This window comes from Uloborus diversus, chromosome 6, assembly GCF_026930045.1.
Source record: "Uloborus diversus isolate 005 chromosome 6, Udiv.v.3.1, whole genome shotgun sequence".
Lineage (NCBI taxonomy): Eukaryota > Metazoa > Arthropoda > Arachnida > Araneae > Uloboridae > Uloborus > Uloborus diversus.
In genome coordinates, this window is record NC_072736.1 from 60,704,117 (window position 1) to 60,731,552 (window position 27,436).

At 31.7% G+C, this 27,436-nt stretch overlaps 1 protein-coding gene across 1 annotated transcript; it reads right to left on the bottom strand.

Moving 5' to 3' along the window:
* On the bottom strand, positions 1-27,372 carry LOC129224591 (60S ribosomal protein L32-like). Its single transcript, XM_054859076.1, has 4 exons — positions 27,246-27,372; positions 24,599-24,693; positions 6,079-6,231; positions 1-217 (listed from the first exon to the last, which is right to left on the bottom strand). The coding sequence occupies exons 2-4, from the start codon at positions 24,689-24,691 to the stop codon at positions 59-61; spliced, it is 405 nt and encodes a 134-aa protein (XP_054715051.1). The 5' UTR covers positions 24,692-24,693; positions 27,246-27,372; the 3' UTR covers positions 1-58.
* Positions 27,373-27,436: the final 64 nt, after the last annotated feature.

Genomic DNA, 27,436 nt, shown 5'->3' on the forward strand with positions numbered 1-27,436 from the left:
TGCGCCGTTCAACATTTATTACAGCTTTTAGAATGATTATGATACAGAATAAAACACACTATTCAGCCTCTTCAGAACGCAAACGGGCGTTTGCATTGATGACGCGAATGGCCAGCTGTTGCGCTCTTTCAACAATTTGTTTGCGCTTCCTTGAGGACACTGCATGCTGAATTTCAGCACAATAGCGTCTATTTTGCATCATCAGCATCTCTAGCTCCTATAGAGAGAGAGTTAATAAAAAAAGTTGTTAGTACATATCAGAATACCAAAATAATGACAAAATGCATTTCAAAACACAAAGCAAAACAACAATTAAAAAAAAAAACTTAAAGCATAAATAAAATACCTTGCTGTAATATGAACCTCTCTTCAAAAATGTAAAAGATTAGTAAACAGCTTCCTACCATAACATCCTTACAATATTTTTGGTGCTTACTGAAACACATTTTGGAAAAAAAAAGTGTCCACTCACAATTTCCAAGATGATTCCTGCAATGCACCAGTTGTCTGCAATTTTTGCTCTCACAAAAAAAAAAAAAAACATCTTGAATTCGAATTATGTTTTTTGCAATCTTGAGTGTGTGTGTGTGTATGGGGGGGGGGAGTATGTGCATGTGTTAGGGTAATTGTGTGTATATAAGGGCGTGCGTGTATATGTTTGTGTGTAGGTGGGTGGGTGGGTGTATGTGCGTATGTATGGACGCAACATGGAGAGGGTTTTTGCTAGAGGAGCAGCATTGTGAGGCCGGTCAATGGTGCCGCTGCAGAGGGAGGCGGGGGAATAAAATCATAGGAATTCAGAACTGTCAAGTGAGAACAATAAGCAATCGTGATAGCTCAAAAAAAAAAAAAAAAAAAGATTTATTAAATCTACACTTTATATCACTGATGTTGACTTTACATACTTTTGCAGAGGGATTATTGATGCTGAGATAGGACTGATGCTCTGCATCTATTTATTGCATGAATTTCTGACCAAATTTTACTTAACTGCAAAAAATGAAACAAATCTTTTAAAACTGATTTAAAACAAAAATTCAGGTTTTCTGCATACAAAAAAGTAAAGTTCCACAACTTTTTCAATGCAAAAAATTTCCCTGAGATTTCCAGGTGGGCAGACACCCTGAACATAGCTTGTTCTGGTTAACTAGTTTGAGATTCACGGCTTGTTGATTAAATTAAAATTTTACAAAGAAATACAGGGAAAGCCTAAATTTTTGGACAAAACTTAGCTGTGATAGAATGCACCAAGACAAATAACATTAAATAAAAACAGAGGGACCCAAACATCTTCCAAAGGAAAAAGGCAACATTAGTTTAGGGTCCAAATATTCAAATGATTGTAAAAAACTGAAAAATTTATCAATTTGTTTTTGCTAAAATGATGTCTTTATTTTCTTAAAAAGAAATTTTAAAACATTGCCGATAGAGGGTGCTTTAGAATTGAGAGAGAGAAAAAAAAACCTTACCAATATTTTAAATATCGTATTACGCTTTCATCAAAATTTCCCTTAATTAACATTCAGGGTTCATACTAAACTTTGAAAATTAAAAGTAAGGAGATTTTAAGAAGTTCATTCTACTTTTAAAGGACAAGTTTCTTGCTTAAAGATACACTTTTAAAACATATTTCAGAAAAAATGTGTGTAACTCATATTATTTATTTTTGCTTTCACACAATACATTGAATGCACAAACATACTAAACTTATAGCAAAACATGCATTTACTTCTTCTTGAACTGGAGGAGACTCAGAATTAAATTCAAACACAAAGAGGGGGGGGGGGGTTACCCTTGTAAAATAATTTATTGTGAGAGCATCATAAATGCAAAAAATCTTATTCCCACGGCGGATACAAAGAGACTGCGATTTTCAAAGTGATTGCGTTAAAAGTAAAAAAAAAAAAGAGCACAATTAAAGTTTAAGTAAAATACATTTACAGCTCTACAATTAATGCATTAATTACAATCGTAATTGAAGCAAAAATCAAATTAAATCAGTGATTTTGATTCTTACTTTTTGACTCTTATAAAGGACACAAAATTTTGCTTGAAAATTTTAACTTTGTGAATTTAATGAGAATAAATAGAAATTTCATTTACAGTCGGACCTCCATATATCGAACTTCCACATATCGAAATTTTTTATATATCAAAATCCCAGCAAATTTCTATGTTCATTACATAGGAAAATTGCTTCTATATATCGAAAAAGTCTCTATATATCGAAATTTTTTTCGAGACATTCGTAGGTTTTTTTCCACTTTAGACTGTTTATCTCATGAAAAATGAAGATTAGCGGAGAAAATTATAATCACTAAAGGTTGCTACGAAACTCATAAGGAATATGGGGTTCAGGGGTGTGTAGATAGGGTCGTTGTTCCGTTTTGGAGTTTTTACATTCCCTCAAGTTTATTTCAAATCTTAGTTGCAACCAGTAACACTAAAATCAATTTCAAGTTATCCCTTTTGTCTGTTGATTATCATTCGTAGTCTTTTTAGCTTCAGTAAAAATCATTCAAGTTAAGTAGATTGATTTTTTACTTTTCTCTCGATTACGTTGTTAAAACGAAAATCCCCTATTGTGGCGGTTCAGGTTGAATTTCCGAAGAATGAAGGTGTATGGAGCAAAAATGTAATTTCTGTTAAATTTTTAATTATTAACTTTCATTTAATCCGATGCTCGTTTAAATTAGCAGTTGGGTTTCATGCCAGAAAATTAGTTTTAATTTTAATGTTTTAGAAAAATTTTATGATAAAATAAGAGTGTTTCTATATATCGAAATTTCTATATATCGAATTTTTTTCCGCCATTTTGCTACTTCGATATATGGAGGTCCGACTGTATTTACACCCTAAAACAGCATAGTAAGCATCAAAAATTGGAAAAATTCGATTATCCTATTGGATGCAGAGATTGCTTTAATTAAAATGTAAGAATCAAAAGTAGAAAAAAAGGCAAATAAAAGGCTTTATTAAAGAAAAACAATTTTAGACTGTCACTTCAACAACTTTACAAGATGTGTATTATTATATTATTAATTATAGACATAATTGTCAGAAGTTTAGAGTAACGAAATAATTTTTGGATATACATGGGGAAGAGAATAGCGTAATAGAAAAGGTTGAATTTTCGGCATTAACACACCAAAAAAAAAAAAACCACCTGAAATCAAGTAAAACCTAACCTTTTTTTTTAAATAACAGATTAGCAATAGAAAGAGTAGGTGGACAAGCCACAGTTCATCAATTTTCAAGGAATATTCCTCAATTTAGTATGTATTGTCAGTGGTACATATACATACTAAATACTTGGATATAAGTAGAGAAAATTTGTTACAAAAAATGAGGCTTATAGTTAGGGGTTGACTTATATGCAAGGGAGATTTTCTAAAAAATTTCTCAGATTTTTTCAAAAGAAAAAAAAACACTCGAAAACGTGAATATTTTCTTGATTTTAGTTCATCCCTTTTAAGTAGATACTTAAACATTCTACTATAATGTTACATGGTCTGATAGTGAAATAAAGAATAAATAGTTACAGTTAAAGGACAACTATGCAAATGAATCTATTATTTCAGAAAGAACATAAGTCTAACGAATACAACATATCAGGAATCACTAAAAAGTGATTATTTCATTCAGAAATGAACTAAATTCTACGAAAATGTTTATGACTGATCTAGACACAAGTAGGATTGTTACCTCACCTTAAATTACCTTTCGTTTGGTCACTGAAATTAATATTTTAAAAAAATAATTTGGACTTTCTGCAATAAATATCCTGAAAAACTAGTTTAGAGTGATGAAAATGTAAATGAAGTGAAACAGATTTGTTTCAAACTGATTTATGATCATAAAAAATAATATAACACAGTGACAAAAATAATTAGTGAATTCCGTATTCATAAGTTCATCATCTCAAGAAAATACATCGTGTGTTTTCCTTTTTCTCTCATCTTATTTTAGTAAAATAATAGTCTGGTGTAAAAAAGTTAAAAAAAAAAATAAATAAATAAATAAAAAATAATACAAAAACTAACAAACTGAGATAAAAAGCGAAAGTTTTACTAGAGTATAAAACTATACTCATATTCATCAAATACATCCTCCATGGAAATATTTTTTTCTATCATTCTCTTGTCTAGTTTTGTGTACCAAGTTCGTACACATATTAGTATGACTATGTTCAAAATTGCACTGAATAATCATCTTGATATTTGTTATTTCTCTCAACAATATGAAAATTTTCCGTTTATACTCAATATTGGCAAAGGTAGTTCAGCTGACTAGAGTGGCTTTGCAATATTCTCTTGAAAATTGTCTATAAAATATCTAGCTTGAAATTGTTACTTTGATGTTCTATCGAATATTCAAACATCATGTGAACATTGATAATTGAAAACATTTGTCCCTCAATAGAATATTTTTCCAAAATCTCAATTAGATTAATTATCAGATAAGTCCTTTTAAAAAATGAAGGTCAGCTAGCTGTTTTAGCAGTTAGATTTCATTGTTTTCAACAGATTTGATGGTGAATCTTGATGTAATTTCAGAATTAAACTTATAAGAGATTGCATTTCACATGGTTACTTTCTGTCTTATCTGTTTAACATTCGCTTTATTATCCCCAGATCCCGGTCGCAAAGGACAAACAAATGATTCTAAGATGAAAGTCATCAGCAATCTTGTTAAATTTCTTCAGTGTTATTTCTAGAAGAAGTCTCCTGCGGTATTGTTCTTATTTTGACCAGCGTATATTTCACTGAAAACATATAGTTTTTTGGCAGTTCCTAGCATGATGTTAATAAAACCTCAGAGAAATTAGCGAATTTCATTTCGATTCCGTGATTTTGAATCCCCTCGAACTGACAAACCTACCATTACTGAAATTATGCTAGATAAAAGGAGTTATTTGTTTTTACATCATTACGTTTACTTCGCGTTTAGTGAAGAAAGGCGTAACTCCGGGACTTACGCCCTTTCTGCACTAAACGAAAAATGTGACCCCTAAAAAAAAGTGCTTTATTGTACAAAATTGACTTCCCTACTCCACTAGTAGATGTCTCTACATACAAATATGGGAAAACCACAGCTAACTCAATTTTTTAAAAAAATGTGACGTATGCCCTTTCTGCAATAATTGATTCAAATGTGGGATTTGCCATATTCGTTAATTTTCCTGATAGTCGGGAAATAAAGCTCATTTTTTAAAAATGATGTGATATGGCTACAGCATAAAATTTTATTGATATAAAGTCAAAGTAAAAGCACCAAACTAAAAAAATCGTATTGGTGAAATCGAACCCTTTACAAAAATCGCAATTGCAAAAGTGAACCCTTTTGGTGGAAAAGAATAAAAATGAGACTTTTTTAACATAAAATTGTTCATTACATTTCATTTTCCTCCTTTTTATAATGCTTGAATTCAAGACGAGCAGCAAAACGCTCTCTTTTGTTAGCAAAAGTAGGGACTCTACTTATACGCAGGTTTTCCATTTTTCGCGATTTTCTTCCTAAAACGAGGGGGGTTGACTTATATGCAAGTATATACCGTAAGCATGGAATCTTAAGTCAGGTACAATGAATAACACCCAAAATTGAATTATCAACAAACAGCATCTTTTAAACACTGAAATGCTCAACGGTAATGCAGATCAAGATATTTCCAGCAATCAGCTTAATTTTCAAATGAAAGCAATGAGTCTTTAGAACTTAAGACATATTACAATGAAGCGCTGTTACCATGATTTTTGTGAAGGGACTGTATGGAATAAATTGTACAATAAGTAAGATCTTACAAATGCATAAAGAGAAACGCAAAAACAGTGCTACACTATTTAGATTTTTACCTGGCTTCCTCTTTTACTTCTAACTACAAAAGAATTTACACTATTCTCTTATCTTAAATGCTGACATTTTAAATAATGATAAAAAATGTACTTTTGTTAAAGTTCTACAGCCTGAACCAGTTTAAGACACATGGCAATGTCCTCTGAGACTCCAAGGGCTGACCAAGATTTAATCTCTTACTTCCTTTTTTACACTTTTAGATTCTGAAAACATATAGAATCATACCTTGACATTCCTGACTGTAACTTTCTTGAATCCATTCGGAAGAATGTGTCTGGTTTTTTTGTTGCTACCGTAACCAATGTTAGGCATCAGGCATTGGCCCTTGAACCTACGTCTTACTCTGTTGTCAATACCTCTGGGTTTTCTCCAGTTTGGCTGACAAAAAGAAAAGAAAAAAAAAAGCATTAGGGAACACAGATATTCAAAGGGTCATTATATAGGTTTTAGGATTATATAGATAATTTTACAATTCTAGAACATATTCAGAATATACACCAATATTTACACATTAGAGTAAGTTTTCAGTACACAATGAATGTTAAAACTCAACTTATGAGATTTAATGCTCAGTGAAATCTGGTTACAACAACACCAATTCAAAGCAGGGCTGATAAAGTTTTTTTTTACCCCCCTCCCCTCTCCCCCCATTTTTGGTTTAAACCAGGTTTTTTTTTTTTTGGTTTAAAATGGGTTTATTTGGTTTGAACACTATTTATAAGGAAAACAATTTGATTTCAGGAAAATCATGAAACAATATCAAGCAATTGTTAAGGAATGTTTAATATTCAAATTTGTACCTAATTTCTTTGTAATTAAATAAATAATGAAGAATAAAAGCTTACAATTTCATTTCCTTATATATAGAGATTTCTATAGGAGAATATTGTTTGAAAATCTTCAACTATTATAAAAACACAATACATAAATGGGCATTTGTATAAATAATCAAAGAAATATTTACTGTGATTATTAACTACAAATAACCAAGATTAAATTCTTGTAAATTAATTTTTTCATAACCACAGCTATCTACGAAAAATAAAAAAAATAAAAGTAAAGTTAAAATCATGCATTCTTAAACACGGAAAGTATTTTGCAGTGTCTACAAACAAATCACAAGTCTGATGTACATTACAGAACTTAAAAGATCAATGCATATTTTGTTTAAAGAATTTTAAAAAAGTTACAAGTTATGTAGTTTACCTAATGTATTAGTGACAACAATTATAGGAACAGGACAAGTTTAAAAAAAAAATCATTATCTTTTCCATTGTAGACATTATTTCTCCTGGATTAATGCAGTTAGGAATCCATTTTTTTTTCTTTCAAAGAAAAGAGAAATTAAAAACCTCAGTATGTAAATATGCTTTTAACATATTTTAATAATGAATACTGTCATAAAAATTAATGTTTATTGATCCTTCTATTAGTCATACATCATGAGATTTTTATCATACTGGGGAGATAAATCTTTGAAAGGTTAAAATTTGGCAGTATTTTTTTTTAAATAAAAGCACTCACTGATTTACATGAATATTTTCTGTTTCCATAATTTTTATATTTTCTTTTTTTCTTCCAACTGCATCGTCTATCGGGAATGCAAAAGGGTCATTCCATATCAAATCAACCAATAAAAAATAAATTTTGAAGGTCAATGTTTTGTATTGTTAGGATTTTTTGTCTGTTTATTATAATAACCTCCAGGATGAAAAAACTGAAGTTTCAAATTTTTTCAACAATTCTTTGCAAAGTTATGCATTTTTTAAATTTTGGAGGAATCCGAAATTTTTCATCGATTAAAATCTTAAGAGGGCTATTATTAAAGTACTATTTGACTTAGAAGTCGACAATTGGCGCTGTTTGGTTCAGTCTTTTATAAGGTTTTCAAAAATATATAATAAAGCCCAGTTGCTAAAAAAAATTTTTTTTATAATTTTTTTAATAAAAAAGTTTTTAATTTGTAAAAATTCAAAATCGAAATTTTTAATTTCCTTGAAAAAAATATATGTTACTTAGTCTTTTGTTAGCAACATTTATTCAAAATTTCAAGATGGCATTCTTTTGGTATCATGCAGAAAAAAAAATTTCCTCTTTCAACAGTGCTTTAATGGGTCATTCCATGTCAAATCAACCAATAAAAAATAAATTTTTAAGGTCAATGTTTTAGAATGTAATGATTTTTTATCTGTCTATGATACACACTTCCATGATGACAAATATGAAGTTTCAAGCTTTTTCAACAATTCTTTCCAAAGTTATAAATTTTTTCTAACTCTGGAGGCATCATAAATTTTACATCGTTTATAGTAATCTTTAAAAGGCTATTATCAAAGAACTAATTGACTTAAAAGATTAAAACTTGTGCTATTTTGTTCAGTATTTTAGGAAGCTTTAAAAAATATATAACAAAACTTTGATACAAAAAAAAATCATTAAAAAATTTTTTTGTAAAAATTAAAATTTTTAATTTTCTTGGAGGGAAAAAAAAAAAAAAAAAAAAAAAAAAAAAAAAAAAAAAAAAAACAGGGTACTTAGTTTTCTTTAAGCAACATAAATTCAAAATTTCATGATGGCATTTTTGTTTGCAAAAAAAAATTTCTCTTTCAAACAGTTGCTTTAATTTTATTTGTAAAAAACATTTGTTCTAATGAAAAGTAGTTAAAGTTTCAACCGGGACTATTGCGTAGAAAAACAAGTACTTGGCAGTATTGCAAGCATATTAACAAGTTCAAACAATTTTTTCGGTGAAAAAATATTTATTATTGAATAAAAAATCTAAATTTTATTTAAATTTGAAGACTTCAATTTAAAAGTTACTGAAACTTTTTTAGCCATATTTTAAAAGCAAATTTAAGTTTTATTTATATATAATTTAATTGCTACAATATAAAATTTAATATTTTTTAAGTCCATTAAGAAGCAGTTTGAGATATGTGTAACTCACTTTGCTACCATAGAACTCAATTTGTAAGCCCTAGTATAGATATACTTTCTTCTTATGTAAGATTTCAATTGCTTTTGCCATCTCCTCTTTCGAGGCTTGGTATGTTCTGCTTGTAGCAGTGACAGGATGTAATTTGCACAGAACAAAATTTTTAGGAATGGTCAAAATGTCTGCTTTTCGTGGATAAATGAATGATGATGATGGTTTGCTAGAATAAAGGAAAGAAACCTGGATTTCTTCTTCTACGTCTGATCTTTTAAAATTACACATCCTATTCACCATTTGCTGTCATAGGCACAAGCAATATAGCCCACAATTTCTTCTAACTGTACATCCCCATTATGAGGGCTCATGAACTCGGAATCCTCTGAACTAGAACCTGGTTTTGGATCTTCGCTGAACTCACTCATAAGATCATCAGTTTCAGGAACTGAAGAATGTTTTTGCTTACTTAATTGTATGCGACAAGCAGTACAAATTTTCATTCCTTCTTCAATGCCATATGTTAGTGTTGTCATCCACAAGCTTGCAGTTCTTAGATCTTTTTTTACCCAATGTCCTTCCTTTTTAAATGGATTGCAGCAAAATATGCTCCATTGTTTATCCATTTTCAACTGAAAGTTGGCTCTTAACAACAAAAATATGCGTAAATTTAACATTAAAATAACAATAAAACTTGGAAAAAAAATTTTCAAAGAAAGCAAGCAGTAAAATTTAGAATGTGCATCCAAGAACATAATAAGTACTGAAGATTTCAATGCCTCTGTAGTGGGAGAAAGCAGACGGGTTTCATATTACACCAGGAGAAAGTCTAAGGGTTCGTTACAGCAGGCAGCTGATGAGTAGGAGGGGATGGGTAGCAGGGATGTAGGTGCTGAAGCAAGACTCATGATGGTCAAGCCCTTCTACTCTATCAACCCATGAACATAGGATTGAAAAAATGTTGATAGACCTTTGCTTTACTGAATTATTTCAACACTTTCGATTCCGGACCATTTGCCATCGATAAGTAGACTAATATATTTCAGTTAACAAATTTTAATCCTTGGCTATTTAAAAAAACCTGCATATATATATATATATACATATATATTTCTGTATAAATAAACATCTATATATATAAAGGAATCAAGTCAAGGGTGCCAATAACAACTCCTCAAATACTGTACAGCCCCCCCCCCCCCCACAGGGATGAAACCTCTTCAGAGAAAAATGTCCCTTAAACATCCCCTTAAAAATCTTAATGGCACAGTCTTTGCCATCCCCCACCCTCCACCCCCTTTGGATAATCCAGTTGATCAGGCAGCATGAACTGTTACATGAATCAAGATGTTGAAAGAGGAAATATTTTTTTTTCTTATGATACCACAATAATGCCATCATGAAATTTTGCATAAATGTTGCTAAAGTAAGACTTAATAACATAAATATTTTTCAAAAAAATTTAAAATTTCGATTTTGAGTTTTTTTAAATTAAAAATTTTTTTTCCATAAAAATGTTTAAAAAAAGAAAAAGGTACAACTAGGTCATGTCATATATTTTATAAAACCTTATTAAATACAGAATAAAACACTACCAGTTTTAACTCTGAGTCAAGTAGTTTTTTAATTACGGCCGTATAAAGAAAACGTGCCAGGAAAAATTTTCAACTTCGTCAAAACTTTAAAATATTATAACTCGAAAACAAATGAGTGAAAAAATCCAAAACTTCGTATATTTTCTCTGTTGTGGTAATACTCCATTGAAACAAAAAATGAGCAAAATCTAAAGACATGACGATTTGACCATTGGTTGATTTGATATGGAATTACCCAAAAAATGTGCATGTATAAGCAATTTTATGCCTCTTCTAAGTGTTGTTTGGACTTCTTCAGTTATTTTTTTTCTCATATCACTTAAGTATTCTAGCGTTAAAATTTAAATACTATGCATCGTTTCAATAAGTTTCCAATCCCGCGCCGTATTAAGTCCCGGAGATTTTGGGGATTGGGAGGCGCCAATCCCCTGGATCCGTGGGACCGACTTTATTTCTCTAAAAAGTTACATTTTAGGGTCAAATAGAACAAGTTGTACTTTTTATGAATGACTACTTTATTTAAATTAATAGTTTTTTTGAGTTTCGAATGCCTTTTGTGGAGTTCTGCAAAGTCACGCACCAATTAGCAACTATCGTTTAAAGCGCAAAAGTTCGTTTTTTGCTTTGTATGGGATGGAAAGGGATTTTTGCGCAAAAAATAATGCAATTGATGAAAACATGTGCTATGGCTCTACTGCATTTGTTAGTTTAAAAAAAGTCATTGTATCAGTGCATTATTTGATTCATTACAGCAGGAAGTGAATGCTGATTGGTTTCCACAAGTTGCTATCTCAGTAAATGTTTTTGGATAACTTCGCTAATTTTACCACAAGACATTTAAAAACGTGAGCCGATTATCGTATTTCGAATCATCTTGTGTGTCATCCAAGATTCTGCTGGCCCTTTTAGAGTTGCTCTGAATATTGCAGATTAGACAGCTGATTCTTGCAACATAATTTCAAGGTACCACCAAATTTAAAATTTCAGCTTAACATTGAAAAAGGTATCGGCAGGCACTAGGCAGGTTAGAGCATTAGATCTTCCATTGCTTACTTCTAAGGAAAAAGAAATTGTGCACTTTTAGGACGATTCTCAAAAAATGTCCTGTGCACAACGCTAAGTTTTTTATTTTACTCAAGTAACTATTGATTAAAATATGGGAATAACTGTTCTGATTTGATAGTATATTAAAACATTTATAATTCCCCAACAGCATTATCTTTTGAAAGCTTTGGTTAGCTGGAAAAAATAAAAAACTTAGCATTATGCACAGGACATTTTTTTGAGAATTGCCCTTTAGTAAGTTGAAGATTTTGAATATTTTCTAGCTTTTGAAATGTTTTTATAATTTTTGCTCAATTTCTGAACTGCTGAACATGTGAAAACTAAAACTTCAAATAATACCTCTTTATTCTTAGTAAAATATACTTTATTTTTATTGTGTTCTTAAATGGTAAATCATCATATTAGATGAACAGTTTTTTCTGCTCTACTTTTTCGAGCAGCAAAAGATGGAAAATGTTTGCATGGAAAATTGTGTGGGATCGAAAATCGTGCGGGATTTCGCTCTCAATCCCACAGGATTAATCTTGCTAAATATCATGCGGAATTTGAAGCCCTGCTGACAGCATGGTTTTCAACCATGACTTGAATGACAGCTGTTGCATCTTCAAGAACAAGCAACGCATCCAATGAAATAAAAAGTGAAAGAAACTTCTAATTCTATCATTTCCCTATTGGTAGTGTACTTTTTATTAAAAAAGAAACGCAGCATATGCTTATGTATAGCTAGATAATGTAGATGCACACGTCAACAGATATTTTTTGATGCTGTACAGATACATTTGCTGTAGATATGTGCATTGACTGAAAATTGTTAATAATATCCATATTAAGCAGATTATCTTCAAAGTTTGAAGGTTTATTAATAAAAATCTTTTATCATTGCTTTCACGAATGATCGAAAGCAAGAGGTTCTAAAAATTTTACCTACCCACTGCAGGATGATTTTCATCCTTGCAGATAGTTTTGATCCTTGTGTGCAGATACTTTATATTTTATGCGCTTAAGATGGTTTTTAAAAGGAAAATTTTAAGAAGAATTTTTCGTGCTGCCCAGGAAAACAACAGATGGTGCACTCTCTATAATTTTGAGATATATAAAAAATTCTATAAACAGCCAGATATTATCCACTTTATTAAAGCCAATCGCATCAGATGGCTGGGGCACCTTTTTAGACTAGGTAGTAGGGACCCAACCCATAAAGTCACCTTCACAATTCCAGATGGTGCGCGCAAGAGGAGCCGCCCACCAGCCAGATGGCTCGATTGTGCTGAAAAAGACTTAAAAATTGTTGGCCTCAGTGGATGGAGGAAATCTGTTTCTAATAGGGCGGGATGGATAAAGGTCAAGATTTATGGTCGCCACTCGCCACGTGGCGACTCAGTTTTCAAAATTGGCGACCCCAAAAAATTTCTACACTCGCCAACTTTTTTTGGGGGTTATTTTTATTTTAGATCCCAAGAAAATAATTCCACACCACTCCACAGATGCATCAGTACAATAAGGATTCACCGATCGAGACCGTACTCCGACTGAATGTTGTTTATTTTACAAAGCTTTCATGTTCTTTCTCACTGCCTGCCCGTATGTTGGTTATTTTACGTTGCTTGAATGTTCCTCTTACGCGATTCAGGCCATGTAAAATAAGCAGAATACAGTGAATTAGGAAGCCACTTGCACAAGATTAGAGCGTTTGCTCCTTTGTCTTGACTCTTTGTTTTTCAAGTAATTAACGTACTATAATCATGATTTCAAGAAGAAATCATTATATTTTAGATTATATTTCAGATTAATTTTGATTATGCCTTCAAAGTAATTACCTTTTCACGTTTTTAGTTTAGTTGCTCAAATGGTATATTAAATTCAAACTTTATTTTTTTGCATCGTATTATACGAAGCTTTTTTTTTCTTCAGGGCCATTTTAGAACCTGCAGATTGTAGGCCGCCCGCGGATAATACGCAGGAAAATATGGTTATTAAATTACAGGGTTCGTACGCTCCGGGAAAACCTGGAATTGTCAGGGAAAATGACATTAGTTTAAAATGTCAGGGGAAAGTCTGGGAAATTTCAAATTTTGCCCCCTAAAATTTTTTTTTCCAGGGAAGTTTGTACCTTGAGTTCTAATTGCTTTTTTTTTTATTGATGTTTCCTGAAAAAAAAAGTGCAAAAGTTTTGAGGCAAAATGACGCTGGCAATAAAATAAAAAGCGACCCAAAAAAAAAAAAAATAAATAAATAAAAATCCGCGGACGCCATTTTTGCCCTTCAACAGTTCCAAAGAAAAAATCCTAGGGTAAACAGGAATTATGAACAAATTTAACGGGAGAAGAACATGTTCCTGCTTTTTATTAAGCACAAGCCTTCGGATGGTAGGGTCAATTGGGAAAATCGTTTTTTAACTTAAAAGTCTTTTCAGCAACGAATGAAACGCAGTCGCCATTTTTGGTCATTCATAAGATGAAAGTAGACACGATGCTTAAATGCCTTAAGTTTCCAAAAACAAAGCAGAATTGGATGTTTTCTTTAACTGCAAACTATTGAAAACAACACAAAATGTGCTGCAACTTTTTTTTAATTTTATTTTAAATATGTAATTTTATTGAGAAATGAAAAATTTTGTTCTTAAAACTTAATCTTATCCTTATTGCCTTGGACGCAAATGTGCTAAAAACTTTTCAACTGAATTGTAATTTCATGAAGATTTATTATTTTTAAATTGTTTTCATGCTACAAATTCAAAAAATTATTTCTTAATTTTTGTCGAAGCCGCCATATTTGGTCATTCCCAAGATGGCAGTACACAAGACTTTTTAAGTTCCTAAGTTTCCGAAAATGGCATTGGATATTTATTGCAATGCAAATATTGATAACAACACAAAATGTGCCCTTTTTTCCGTGTAATTCTTAATCATTTATCTCCAGAACATTTTTTAAAATTCTAATTGATTTAGATGTCTATGTGCTAAAAACTGACTATTTTGAATTGTAGTTTTTTAAGGATAAATTATTATTTATAACTATTTTCATGCTACAAGTTTAAAAATCTATTCATTATCTTAAATTTTTTACTTAGTCGCCATATTTGGTCGTTTGCGAGATGGAAGTAGACAAAAATTTACAAGAACATAATTAGATGTTTATCTTGCAATGTCTATTGAAAGTCTATTGAAAGTAAATGTGCAAAAAAGAAAATTTTTAATTTTAATGCAAGCATCCTTTATATGCAAAAGGAAAAAAAAAACTGATTATTGGCATCAGTGGCGGCTCGTGCCTTAATTTAGTGGGTGGGCACGCAGTTATGTTTATGGGTCATTCTTCAAAAAGTGTAACTTTTCTGTCACACGGCTTTTACAGTAAAAACTTTAGGGAACAATTCATTTAACGATGATTTTTATTGTCATCAAAAATATATCTATTTAAACCTGACAACAATTTTTTAATTTTTTTTTTTTAGAAAATTTTTGGTTCACAACCTTCGTGGCGTCTCATACACCTTGTGTGACTGTTTTTGTTGCTTAATAACTTGTTTAATTAAAAGCAGTGATGTTCCCATCAATTTTCCTGAGATTATACTCCCAGTAATCTATTAAGCACAATTTGTGTAACGTGAACATATACATAGTATGTCATAATATGAAAATTTATGATTTTTATTTTTGTTATTTATGAGTAAAATAATTGGAACTTAGCTGGGCCATTGTTTATGGTTATTTCTAGAAGATAACACTTTCTTGTAAGAATGAAAAAAAAAAGAAAACAAAAGGTTTCGAAATTGAAAAATATTTGCGTTCAAAAGTTATGTTTTCTGGAGAATGACCCTTATATGTTTACACAGATAAAATGATGAAAACAATGGTTGGTAAACTAATGCTGAGGAACATAAAATGATACTTAAATCAGTTAATACAAACTTCAGATACCCCTACAAAATTATACCACTTGATTTAATACTCCCAAACCTGTTTTTGTGCGGTGGATAAGAACCTCATAAAAACAAATTGTTCGTTTTAAAGATAACTTCGTTCATTTTAAAAAACATTTTGTCTGTTTCATAAATAATTTCGTCAATTGAGTCCCAATCTGATTGAAATTTTCATATATCGCGGGGAAAAAAAAAAAAAAAATCACGCAAAAAAATTGTACAAAAAGAAAGACCGCACAAAAACAGGTTTGTGTGTACATAGATTATACAGGGTGTTCCGTTTTAACCAACAAGACCTTCTTTTTTGCAACTGTTTGTCCAAGATGCATACTTCTAATTGCAAAAATGTTCAAAATCAGGTGCAAGGTTAAGGAATTGAAAATTTGAAGCAAAAATAAGAATGAGTCAAATGATACAAAATTCAGTTTTTTTATACGGGCCCTAGGTTCTCCAACTTATATTCAGGGAAGTCATCACCATTAAAATGTAATTCCAACACAAAAAGTTTGACATTAGTACGACCAATGTTCACCCAGATATGAAACGCAGCTTTTCGTGACTTACACCACTTCACACTCACTGTCAATAACACCTTTTGAGGGAAAATATAGCAGTTTAAAAAGGCTTAAAATTTTTGTGTGCAAAACTGGTTTTTCAAATTGATTAATGTTTTGTAGTGCTTTCGCGTATCACAGCATAAAATTTGCATTTGTTTTTGAATAGCATTAAAAAACATAAATACTTTGTTTTTTAACTTTGACAACCTATCATTCTTCTGAAAGGACGATAAGTTCCTATCTCATTTCTATCTGGTCCCTTAAAACTTTTAAACTCGAATATCTCCTTGAGTTTTGGTCGCATAAATGTCAAATTGTTTCTGTTAGTAATATATTTCAATTGAGATTATTTCCCTAAATATAAGTTAGGAGACCTAGGGTCAGTATAAAAAGTTATTTTTAGTTTTTGACTTTTTTTTTTTTTTCGCTTTAAACTTTTAGTATCTTAACTCTGCATCTGATTTTGAACATTTCTGCAATTGGAAGTATGCACCTTTAACAAACAGTTGCGAAAATGAAGGTCTTATTGGTTAAAACGGAACACCCTGCATATTTTAAATGAAACACTCGGCTTCCCTTAAGCGATCGAATTGATAATAATATTAACAGCAGTAATAATAATAATAATATGTTGTAATAAAAATATTAATCTCATCAACTGTGCCATTCCCCTCCCTCCAAGAGGGGTGGCACACCGTGAAACATTAAGGAACCAGACTCTCAAAAAGAGAAAGATCCCTTACCACTAAAAACACCCCCGTGAAAAATGGTTTTGCTTGGTGAATTAAATTATTTTCAGGACAGGCATAAAAAGGTATTCAACAATATTTTTAAAAAAAATACTTTAATTACAGTATACGCATCTTGACATAACAATTCAAGCAACCTTAAAATTAAAACATGGATAACTGACAAATAGCGTCTAAAAGGTCCGTCTGAACAACAACAAAAATAAGTAAATGAAATAAAAGAAATAAACATAATATTTCTATTGCTGCATTTTTTACTAATCGACTTTCAAATTTAACTTATGTTTTATCATCATTATTAAATAATAATTTTGAGTAAGAGTGGTTGAAAAATTAATTACGGTCACACATATACCCTTAACAAAATATTTAATCGACTAGTTATAAGGCACATTAGCTTGAAAGGATCTTAAATACTTTAATTAATGTCAAAACTATACCTATCCTATATGATAGAAAAAAAAAAGCTAAGGTACGTACCAATAGAACTGCGATCTGATGAAAAAGAGTAATGTAATTTCTACAGTGTCTCTCGACCTTTTTTGACATGCGGGCCTGCAAAAGCTTTTCAAAAAAATTCACAAGGACTTGTGCTGTTTTCTTGTTAACTTGTAAAAAAAAAAAAAAAAAATGTTCGCGAACCATTAAAAACTAATGAAAAAAAAATTACGAACGGCTGAAGTTTTTTCCCCCTTCCTTTTTTACAAAGTAATAATAATAATAAATGAATAAGTAAATATATAAATAAAACTCTATTAAATAACTGCTACACAAGTATTTAAATGTTAAGACAAGAAGTAACTATGGTCAAAAAAATGGACACAATTTTTAAAAAAGCTACTGAGAAATCATAGAAAATTATGAAAATTAATCTTAAAACTGACGTAAAAGATCAAGTGTTGGATAATATTATCATTAGGTATTATGGAGTTTCCTTTCTTTTCCTTTTTTTTTATTTTTTGCGTGGACGACCAAAAAAATCTGAGGATCAGCCTTGTTTTTTTTTTTTTTTTTTTTTGCCGGTGCGTCAGACCACCGGGCTGCTCTACTATTCGAAAAGAAAGTCCTTACACAGAAATTTTGAGAATAAGCATCTCTAACTCCAAAAACAAACAAATAACTAAAAAAATTATGCATGCATTGTAAAACAAATGTACGGAATCTCATGTAACCGGCAATCTCCATGCCTTATATATATATATATATAGTAATAGCTGTTGAAGAGGAAAAAATTAATACAAAAAAAAAAAAAAAAAAAAAAAAAAACAGAAGCGGAACGGTATGATAAAAGGTTTTCCCTGACACATGGGCATGGGCAGCCGATTCTCTGCCCTTTTACATGTTATTCTAGTGAGCGACGTTTCTAGACTCTTCTCCGCTGACCTCGACTCTTCCCTCCAAACCGCTATAGACAACTACGATTTCGTTTGGGCTCGGCGAATTTTGCCCACCCTTGTGTTGCAATGAATTCCTTCGGGTGTTATCACCCGCCGTTTTTCGCTTTCTGATTCAGTCATTGCGATTGGCTAAGGGCAGAGGCGTGACTCTTAGTTTCGGGGGCAGCTTCACGCGAGCCCGCAGCTCCCAAAACTGTGCACAGCGCTAAAATTAATGGGATTTAAAAACTTTCTGGTTAGTTTAGAGATATGCGGAGAGGGGGGTGGGCTAGATGTTTGAAATCTGTTGTGCGCCTTACTTTTTACTTTTTTTAACTGAAACACAAAACGATATTTTTGTTAATAATGTATTTTATCAATTACAATTTTTTGGGTGGGCCGGGCCCACCCTGCCCATAGCGACGAGCCGCCCCTGATTGGCATTGGCCTATGATCGACGGATGTTGATTTTTCTTAGAATGCATTGTATGGTACGCACATCGATGCAACAAGTTAATCATATTTATACTGAAAAATAGCTTTGTACTTTGCTCAATATGTTTTGTGTTACATACTAATAAGAAAATAAAAAGAATCGTAAACCAAAAGCGGAGAAAGATTGCTGCCGATTACAGCAAAACGCTAATATGCATGACATGTGGCGTCAAAGAAACATTAAAATAAGTTGAAAGTACTTTGTTTTTAACAAATAGTAAACAAATAAAATCAATTTTAAACAAAATGTTTTTTAAAAAAAAACTTAAATTGTAATAGAAATTTTTTTAAAAAATCCAGTTTTTTTTTTTTTAAATTATTATTGTTTTACAAGTTTTAGTTCTTACGCATTGCTACTTTGAACAATTTAAAAATATTGTTACTTAAACTTAATTTTGAATGAAGCGAGTAACCTGGAATTTTCTAAAAAATAACCTGGAAAACCTGGAAAATTCAGGGAATTTTTTTAAATCAAAAGCAGGGTTCGCGTTTACGCGCTATAGCGGGTTTTTTACGCAAATTCGCGGGAAAGGGACACAACTTCCGCGAAAAATCGGGTCCCAGGGAGCCAGAAAACCCAAAAGATAAGAACCAGAAAAAAAATGGGAGAAAATGCTAAAGATCTATTTAGTAAATGCTTTTAAGCTTCAAAATGACCAGGAGAATCAACAGAAAGGGACTAAAATGACCCTATCTGTTTATCAGCTATTCAAGCACACCCAAATTGTGGACCAGTCAATGGAATTTTAGTGATAAGACTGGAGCTTACAGTGACCTCCTGGGCAGAGCTCAGGGAGCAAGTTCACAAATAGCCCATTGTACTGTATTCTAAGAATAAGCTTTCCCTCAACTTTTGTCTTGAGGAAATTCCTAAAAACAGAAATGAAGACTAAAAATGAGAGAGGTTTTCAATGCAATCTTCAGGATTAATACAAGACAATTGTACAGTAAAAATATTGCAATTTGGTATTCATGTAACCAGAATTACTTTTGAAAATCATCATTTTGCATTCCCCAATAAAAAGAGGGGAGAAAAAAATGGCGAATATTTTCCAAATCGCGCTAAACACAAAGAGTTCGGAACTTTACATTTTTCTTGTTAAATTGCTTATGAATACTTGAATTTTATACAAAAGCACTTTAACCTTGTTCTTTTTCTAATAATTCATCTCTTTCTGATGGGTTATTTTTATTTGGACTTGCAAAAGTCGGGTATCAGGGTTCATACCCTTTGGGCAGAAAAAAATTCAAGCACTTTTCAAGTACTTTTCAAGGTAAAAAATTTTGTTTTCAAGGCAATATCATAAATTTGTACTAAAAATATTGTATGTAGATTTCATTTACTACAAACACATAGAAATAAGGCGATAATACAAAAAAGTATAGGAAAACAAAATTGATTTTTCTACAACGAGAGACGCTTTGATGAAAGATCTACTGCGTTGAAAGTTTTTCTGAAAATATTTGAAAAGTTTGGTCATAAAGAGAAGCAGATACCAAGAGGTTTGATTTTGAGGTTTTTCAAAGGTTGCAGCAGTCAGAGGGTTGTATATTTTCTAGAATCAGCAAATTAATACTTAAAAAAAAAACCTCTCATAAGTGCTTTTAACTTTTATGGGAAGAAACTAAAATACGCAAGTTCAATGGCAATGCCAGAGAGGGGTTTTTAAAGTCACTCCCCCCCCCCCCTCCGGTTTCAACATTTATTTCCAATATCTATACAGTGGTTTATAACAATATAAGGGCGGTTAGGACAAAAACACTACCCAGAAAGTTATTTCAGTTTGCATTATTAAGTTCTAAAAATATTAGGTTTGCAAATCATTTATAAGTATGCAAATCAATTATTCGTATGTATTTATTAGCTGTTCAGCCAATAAGGCATTTCAACTGTCCGCGAGTAAATTTAAAAATTAGGAAGTAAGAAAAGTTTATGAAAGTCCACAGTCCAGTCTCTACACCTCAAAATATACAAAAGCAGCTTAAGCAGTGATAAATACTCTGAATGCAAACTTGAGCCTATTCAGCTTTCATTGATTAACTTGCAATAAACAATAAATGTGCAAGTTCAGATTTATAGAGCCATATTTCGAAATTGAAAAGGTTCACAAGAAGTCGACATATATTATGACAAAAGTAGTTTTATTTTGGGAAAAAATGGGTTATTGGTGAAATTAGAATTTAAATTTAGAAAGGCAATAATATTCAGGTGTAATTGTGATTTGTGAGTTCATAAAAAATTACCTGAAAGTTTCAAAGAGCAAAATGGGGCGAGGGGGGGGGGGGGGAATAATTTTTAAAACTAAGACCCCTATTACTTGAATATACATATGTACAACAATAACTTTTGCTATGCATACAATTCATAAAATAGTTTATTAAGTCAAAATATTCTGCATAGAAATACAATGTCCAGTGCCTGTTGATAACCAGCAACAGGTACTGGGCCTAGCTAGGCTGGTACTGGTCAATTTATTTGACCCAAATGAAGATGAATGACCCTCCTTAAGCTATCTACCCCTTTGCTGATTAAAGCCTCTTTCAGTAAGCTCCAAGTACCCACAACCTTAATAAAGTAGTAATTTTGAACATTTGAGGAAAAGGGGAGAATTGGAGATATAGGGAGGTAAAAGCATAAAAACGAAAACTACTGGATTTGAAGTGAATAATCATAACACAACCACCCCAGTTATACACCTTATTTATTTTAGCAGACATAAAAAAATGATGTACTTATAAATAAAATTGTATAAATCAACTTTATATTTAAAATACAAACTTTAAGTTAATTTGTTAGGTGCTCAACTGCTGAAAATTAAATTTTTTTTTAAAAAAAATCTGTTATGACCAAAAATTAGGTAAAGATAATCATTCAAAATTGTAAAAATAAATAAGCAAATAATTAAACAAGACCAAGGTAATAAATTCTTTAACTCTTTAGTTATTAAAATAAAATAAGCTAATCTGATGTAGCAGTGTCAAAATAACTACTAATTGCCAAAAATATAAAATATTTACAAAATGCAAAAGGATTGAAATCTCAAACAAGGGAAGCAAATTTTCGCGAATTAAGTTTAATGTTGTCATGTTTCCCATAAAATAAACTTATATTTTACCGAAATTAAACATAAAATATGCTAATCTATGGTAGCAAATATGAAAATAACATCCGATTAGTGAATATATTTAAATATTTGCAAGATGCAAAAAGATTGAAATTTCAAACACGAGAAGCAATTTTTCGCAAAGTCTGAGTTTGTTCGACGTGGCATGTTTCCCATGAAATAAATTTATTTGTTTTTTATTAAAATTAAACAAAAAATGTACTAATCTAAGGTAGCATATGCGAAACTAACATTTGATTAGCCAAAATATTTAAATATTTGCAGGATGCAAAAAGATTGAAATTTCAAACACAAAAGCAATTTTCCGCGAAACCCGAGTAAGTTCAATGTTGTCATGGTTTCCAAATTAATTTCTTTGTTAATTAATGAAATTAAACAAAAAATAAACTAATATAAGGTACCATATGTCAAAATATCTTTCGGTTGTAAAAAACATCAAAATACTTACAAGATGCAAAAGGATTGAAATCCCAAACACGGAAGCAATTTTTCGCGATGTTGCATACTGAACACATGTTCAGAAAATTGCAGTGGTGAAATACTTTTTTAAAACTTCTAAGCACAATTCGTTGATTTTTGAGAGAATTTAAGCACTAAGAAACTTTTTCAAGGTTTTAAAACTTTTTCAAGGTTTTCAAGCACTTGAAAATGAACTTTTTTTTTTCAAGCACTTTTCAAGGTTTTTCAAGGGCGTACGAACCCTGGGTATTAATCGATCGCGCCATTTTCAAAATGGCCATTGTAAAAATAGAACAAAAATCAAAACAGATATTTTGAACAAGTCAAAATAAAGTCAAATATACTGATTTAAGATTGCAAATGAGCAATTTTCACACTCATATGAGAAAATGTTTCGTTTTTGCGATCGCGATTTTTGCGTTGGGCTCATTCGCTTGCGATTTATTATTATTATTATGTAATTGCCAATGATAATTGGGAAGGGGGGGGGGGGGGTCTGTTTGCTTTTTTCACTAAGAAAAATTTCCAGGAAAACAAAAGTTAAGGGAGTGCTTTTTGCTTGATCAATCAGAGGCGCTTGTTTTATATTTTATGGTAAAACCCATTTTTAAAGTAAATTTTGAGTTAATCTCATTGTAACTGACCAAATAGTTTCTCACATAACTGAGTCTTGCAAGTGTATTATTTGAAAATAATTTTACAATGATGAAATCACAAAAAAATTAGGGCAAAAATAACCAATTTATTTTATTTCATGCCTCCCCCCCCCCCAAGTATAAATATTTTTATATTATTCATTTTTGCACTAAGATTTTCTGTTTAAAATTTAAGGGACTCATTTTTTCCACCAAAGGACCCAAATCTATTTCATTAATGGGTCCCTGGGATCCATGTTACGGATAGTTGAGCGCGAACACTGAAAAGTGTATGAACCCTGTACTTTTTTCAAATTCTTTTTCTAAAACAGTTTTATGTTTTGCTTTAAATCTTGTTCTGAAAGTATGAAAATATTATGCAAATTTTGGTTCTTAAAAAAAAAAAAAAATAGAAGGTCGTTCCAATCCTATTTGATTCCCAATTAAGTTAAACAGCTTTTATTCTGAAAATCGTCAAAATAGGAAGACAAATTAATTAATTTAAAACTTAAAAAGGCAACTTCATACCTGCCAACCTCCGAGAAAAAAAATCCGGAAGATTTTTTTATTTTTATCCACAAGATTTTAACGCAAAATAAAATCAAACAGGACACCTACCCTCTTTACATTTAACAATATATTAGTTATGAATTTCCTATCAATTGAAATTACTTTCGTTTAGTAAATATTACTTTTATTGCTTTCTTTAAAAGTTTGGAAATAACATTTGTTACTCATCTTAAAAAAAGAACGAAGCAAAAACAGCTCGAATTGAGAGAATGAGAAGATAATTGGCGCCGAAATTGTGCCCCTAGTTGCCCGCCGCGACGCTTGCTTTGATTGGATCCCGATGAAGTGATGCGCTGTATCACTCAGTGACGTCATAATCTTGCCTCGCTTCTTCTCGTGCCATTCTCTTACGGCAACCTTTCCTTGGCTACTTGGCCTAAAACGCGGTGCTGCGTTCCACAAAAGTATCTCTAGCGCCAAAATTGGCGAGATAATTATTTTTCCTACAAAACGTGAAAAATCCGGAAGATTTTGCTCATAACCGGAAAAACGGAAAAGGACATAAAAATCCGTAAAACTTCCGGGAAAACCGGAAGGGTTGGCAGGTATGCAACTTGTTTTTAACCACAGAAAGCCCCCCCCCCCCAATTTATCATTCCTTTGCCATAATCAATGTTCCATGTTGTCTCATAATTCCTGTATTTCATTAAAAATCCTATACATCATTAAAAATATAAAGAAAAATATATTTCTATAAACTATATCTTATAAGCATCACTTTCATAATATTTGTTTCAAAAAATACAAATTGAAATCCCTCCCCCCACCCCCATTCTCGTACTAGAGCGCTGTTTTCGAAACCCGGTAAAACTGGTGGCCACCAAGTTTTTTGAGTCTAGTTGCCATTGGCCACTTGATGGAGGAAACAGATTGAAATGGTCTTGGCCTGCCCTAGGCTGTAGTGCCAAAGAAGACATTTGGTGGGGTTCATTTTTTCTAGCAGAATTTAACAAAATTTTGAGGCTCAAAGGCCTTTTCTACGGAAGGTTTGCCAAATCAGAAGTTACTTCACCAAATTTACAATCATATCACATAGGAGTGGTGCGAATGCTCAGCACGATTGCAGAGTTTTAACCGCCTTGGCAGGAACTTGCTACTACTTCCTGCTAAATATTACTCTCAATCCTGATAAAAAAAAAACATCAATGCTTAGAAATAAATCGTAAGAGAGAGAGAGAGCAACAACATAGGACAAATGTTCACAAAATATTTCTCTGAAAGAAATAAATGTTCAACAAAATAATGAACAGCAAGAACAAAACCTAACTTACCTTTATTTTATCATATCTATCAGATTGATGCCTTATGAATTTCTTTACTCTCTTTTTGACGATTTTACGCCTTACTAATGGTTGCAATGCCATATCTGAAAGAAAAAGGTCTATTAGCTTCTTATCTAATTTTCAGATTTAAATATCGCTATATAGATATGAACTTTATTAGCCATAAACTTCGCAATAAATTTTACTTTTCATGATTTTGGTACTACCCAGGCCCGATAAGAGGCCATATCAGCCTAGTCGGAAACTAGGGACCTGGGCCTTGGGGGAGGGGGGGGACACAACTTTCAATAGTTGAAAGTCTCACCCTCTTAAGTTTCTTATGGTGGACATTAAACCACTTGTAAAATTTTATAACTCTACGAAAATATTTAGAGGTCCCCCAAGAGTTGAATTTTGCCAAAATATACCAAATTTAGCAAAATTTCCCTAAAACAAGGGTTTATGTCCACTAGCGGCTAGCACCCCTCTACATTATTTTATAATGTAATCATTTATACATATACTAACACCTTAGTTGCAATCTATTTAAGAAAAGGCCCTAACTATTTTAACTGTAACCATATCACTGTAAACTAGTAGAGCCATTTTTTCCTTCTTCGGATTCTATGCTGGTGATAAAAAAAAAAAAAAAAAATACATAGCTCTGATTGAAATTTCTGAATAATATCTAAATTGGTAATAGGGAAAATGATTATGCTTGGCTCATTTAATCTGGAAATCAGGAAAAATATTCCCTCTAGTAGGGTTGTGAACATTAGGAACAGTTTAGTGAGAGAGGCTGTTATGAGTAAAGGGATAGATAGCTTTAAGAGGGTCTTTGATCCTCATTGGGGACTAATAAACTGACTAGGACGGGCCTAGCTAGGCTCAGAGCCTGTTGCTCATCATCACATTTGTATTCGCATTTGAATATCCAATTAAAAAAACTATTTTCAAGGAAGTTACTCTGCCCATCCAACATGCGGTATGAAGAGCTCCTGGTTTTTGAATGCACGTTTTAACATTTATTCCAACCATCACGACAAAGATTTGAAAGTTCTTTGTAATCTTTTCAAAAGGATGCTCCTGATGAAGGAGCTGACACAAACTGATGTTGATGGGACTGTCAATGGCTTAACAAGTTTTTCTGATTGTTCTGTTTTTTTTTTCATGGAGAGTTGATCATTTATCTAAAGCACCAATACATCTTTCCCTTTAATCCAGTTGCTATTTGTGGAACTGCCTATCGTCATAATTTTTTTACGAGTTGTTTTGAGTTGGCATGGTTTGTATCAAGCAATCGATCCAGGTTTTGATTCACCTGATCTCTTGGATTGTTTCTGTTTCAATGCTTTATTAAGTTTGCTTGTTTCTTGTATTAATCCCTGATTTTCCTTGATACATGTTATTATTGCCTTCTTGGCAGTCTGGACTTTTCCCAAAATTTGATCATGTACTAGACCAGTACCGTCTTGATTGTGCGCTTCTTGGTAAGATGAAAATAAATGAAGTTTTGCATTACATTTTTTCTTAATGGTAGAGGTACACCTGTATTTTTCTTATTTGGATACTCAAATGTAAATGTAATGACCAGCAACAGGTTCTGGGTCCCACTATGCTGGTCCTAGTCAGCTAATTAGTCACCAATGAAGATCAATGGTCCTCATAAAGCTGTCTACCCCCTTACTCATTACAGCCTTTTCCGCTAAACTGTTCCAAGTGTTCACAACCCTACTAAAATGAAATTTTTTCCTAACTTTCAAATTAAATAAGCCATACATAATCATTTTTCCTAGAACTGATAGATGTTATTCAAAAATTTGAATCAAAGTTATGTATCTTTTTTTTTTATCATCAGCAGTTGATGTCATAAGCATAGAATTCAAATAGGAAAAAAAAATAGCTCAATTAGTTTAAAAATAGCTCAAATACTGACATGGTTAGTTAAAATTGAAGCTTCCTTTCCTTAAAAAAATTGATTGCAACTAAGGTATTAGTATATGTATAAATTATAAAATAATGTAGGGGGCGCTAGTGGGCATAAACCAGTGTTTTGGTGAAATTTTGCTAAACTTGGGACATTTTGGTAACATTTAACGCTTTTGGGGGGACCTCTAAATATTTTCATTGAGTTATAAAATTTTACCAGTGGTTCAATGTCCACCACACGAAACTTTTTAGAAGGCAAGACTTAACTTTTGAAAGTTTTTTTTTTTTTTTTTTTTGGGACACCCTAGCATCCATTGTGCAAAATTTAATTGGGAAGGGGGGGGGGGGGGGGGTGCTCAGATATTTTCCCCATAGAAACCGATTTTAATGCAGTTCAGAGTTATTAAAATTTGACATTTGGAATAACTTATTCATTAATGGCTGGAAAAGAAATTTTTTTACATTTTTGCAAAGAAAAAAGTACTAAAATAGTAAAAGTATATTTTCGCACATAGAAGAAGCATCATAAGTTTGTTTTATTGACATAGTAAAAAGTTAAGATTTTGTAAAGAACAATGACGATAGTGAGCAAATTATAAGAGGCACGTGTTATCTAGACCGAATGACACCAAACTACAAAGTTAAGAGAGAGAAATAAGAAAGTAGACTGAAAACGTAAAATAATAAGCAAATGGTGGCATCAAAAATGATATCTATAAACACTTACCTTTAAATTAATAGTAAAATTTAGTTCAATTCCAACGCTTTACCACGTTTCACTTTTCACAGGAAGAAAACGGCACGGCAATTTCTTTTCACGGTCACAGTTACAACTTTTGCACATGAGAGTGAGGTTTAAAAGGGAGAAACAACTTGGGAGAAATTGCCTCACATCAAAGAGGAGTGACCTGTAAGCAT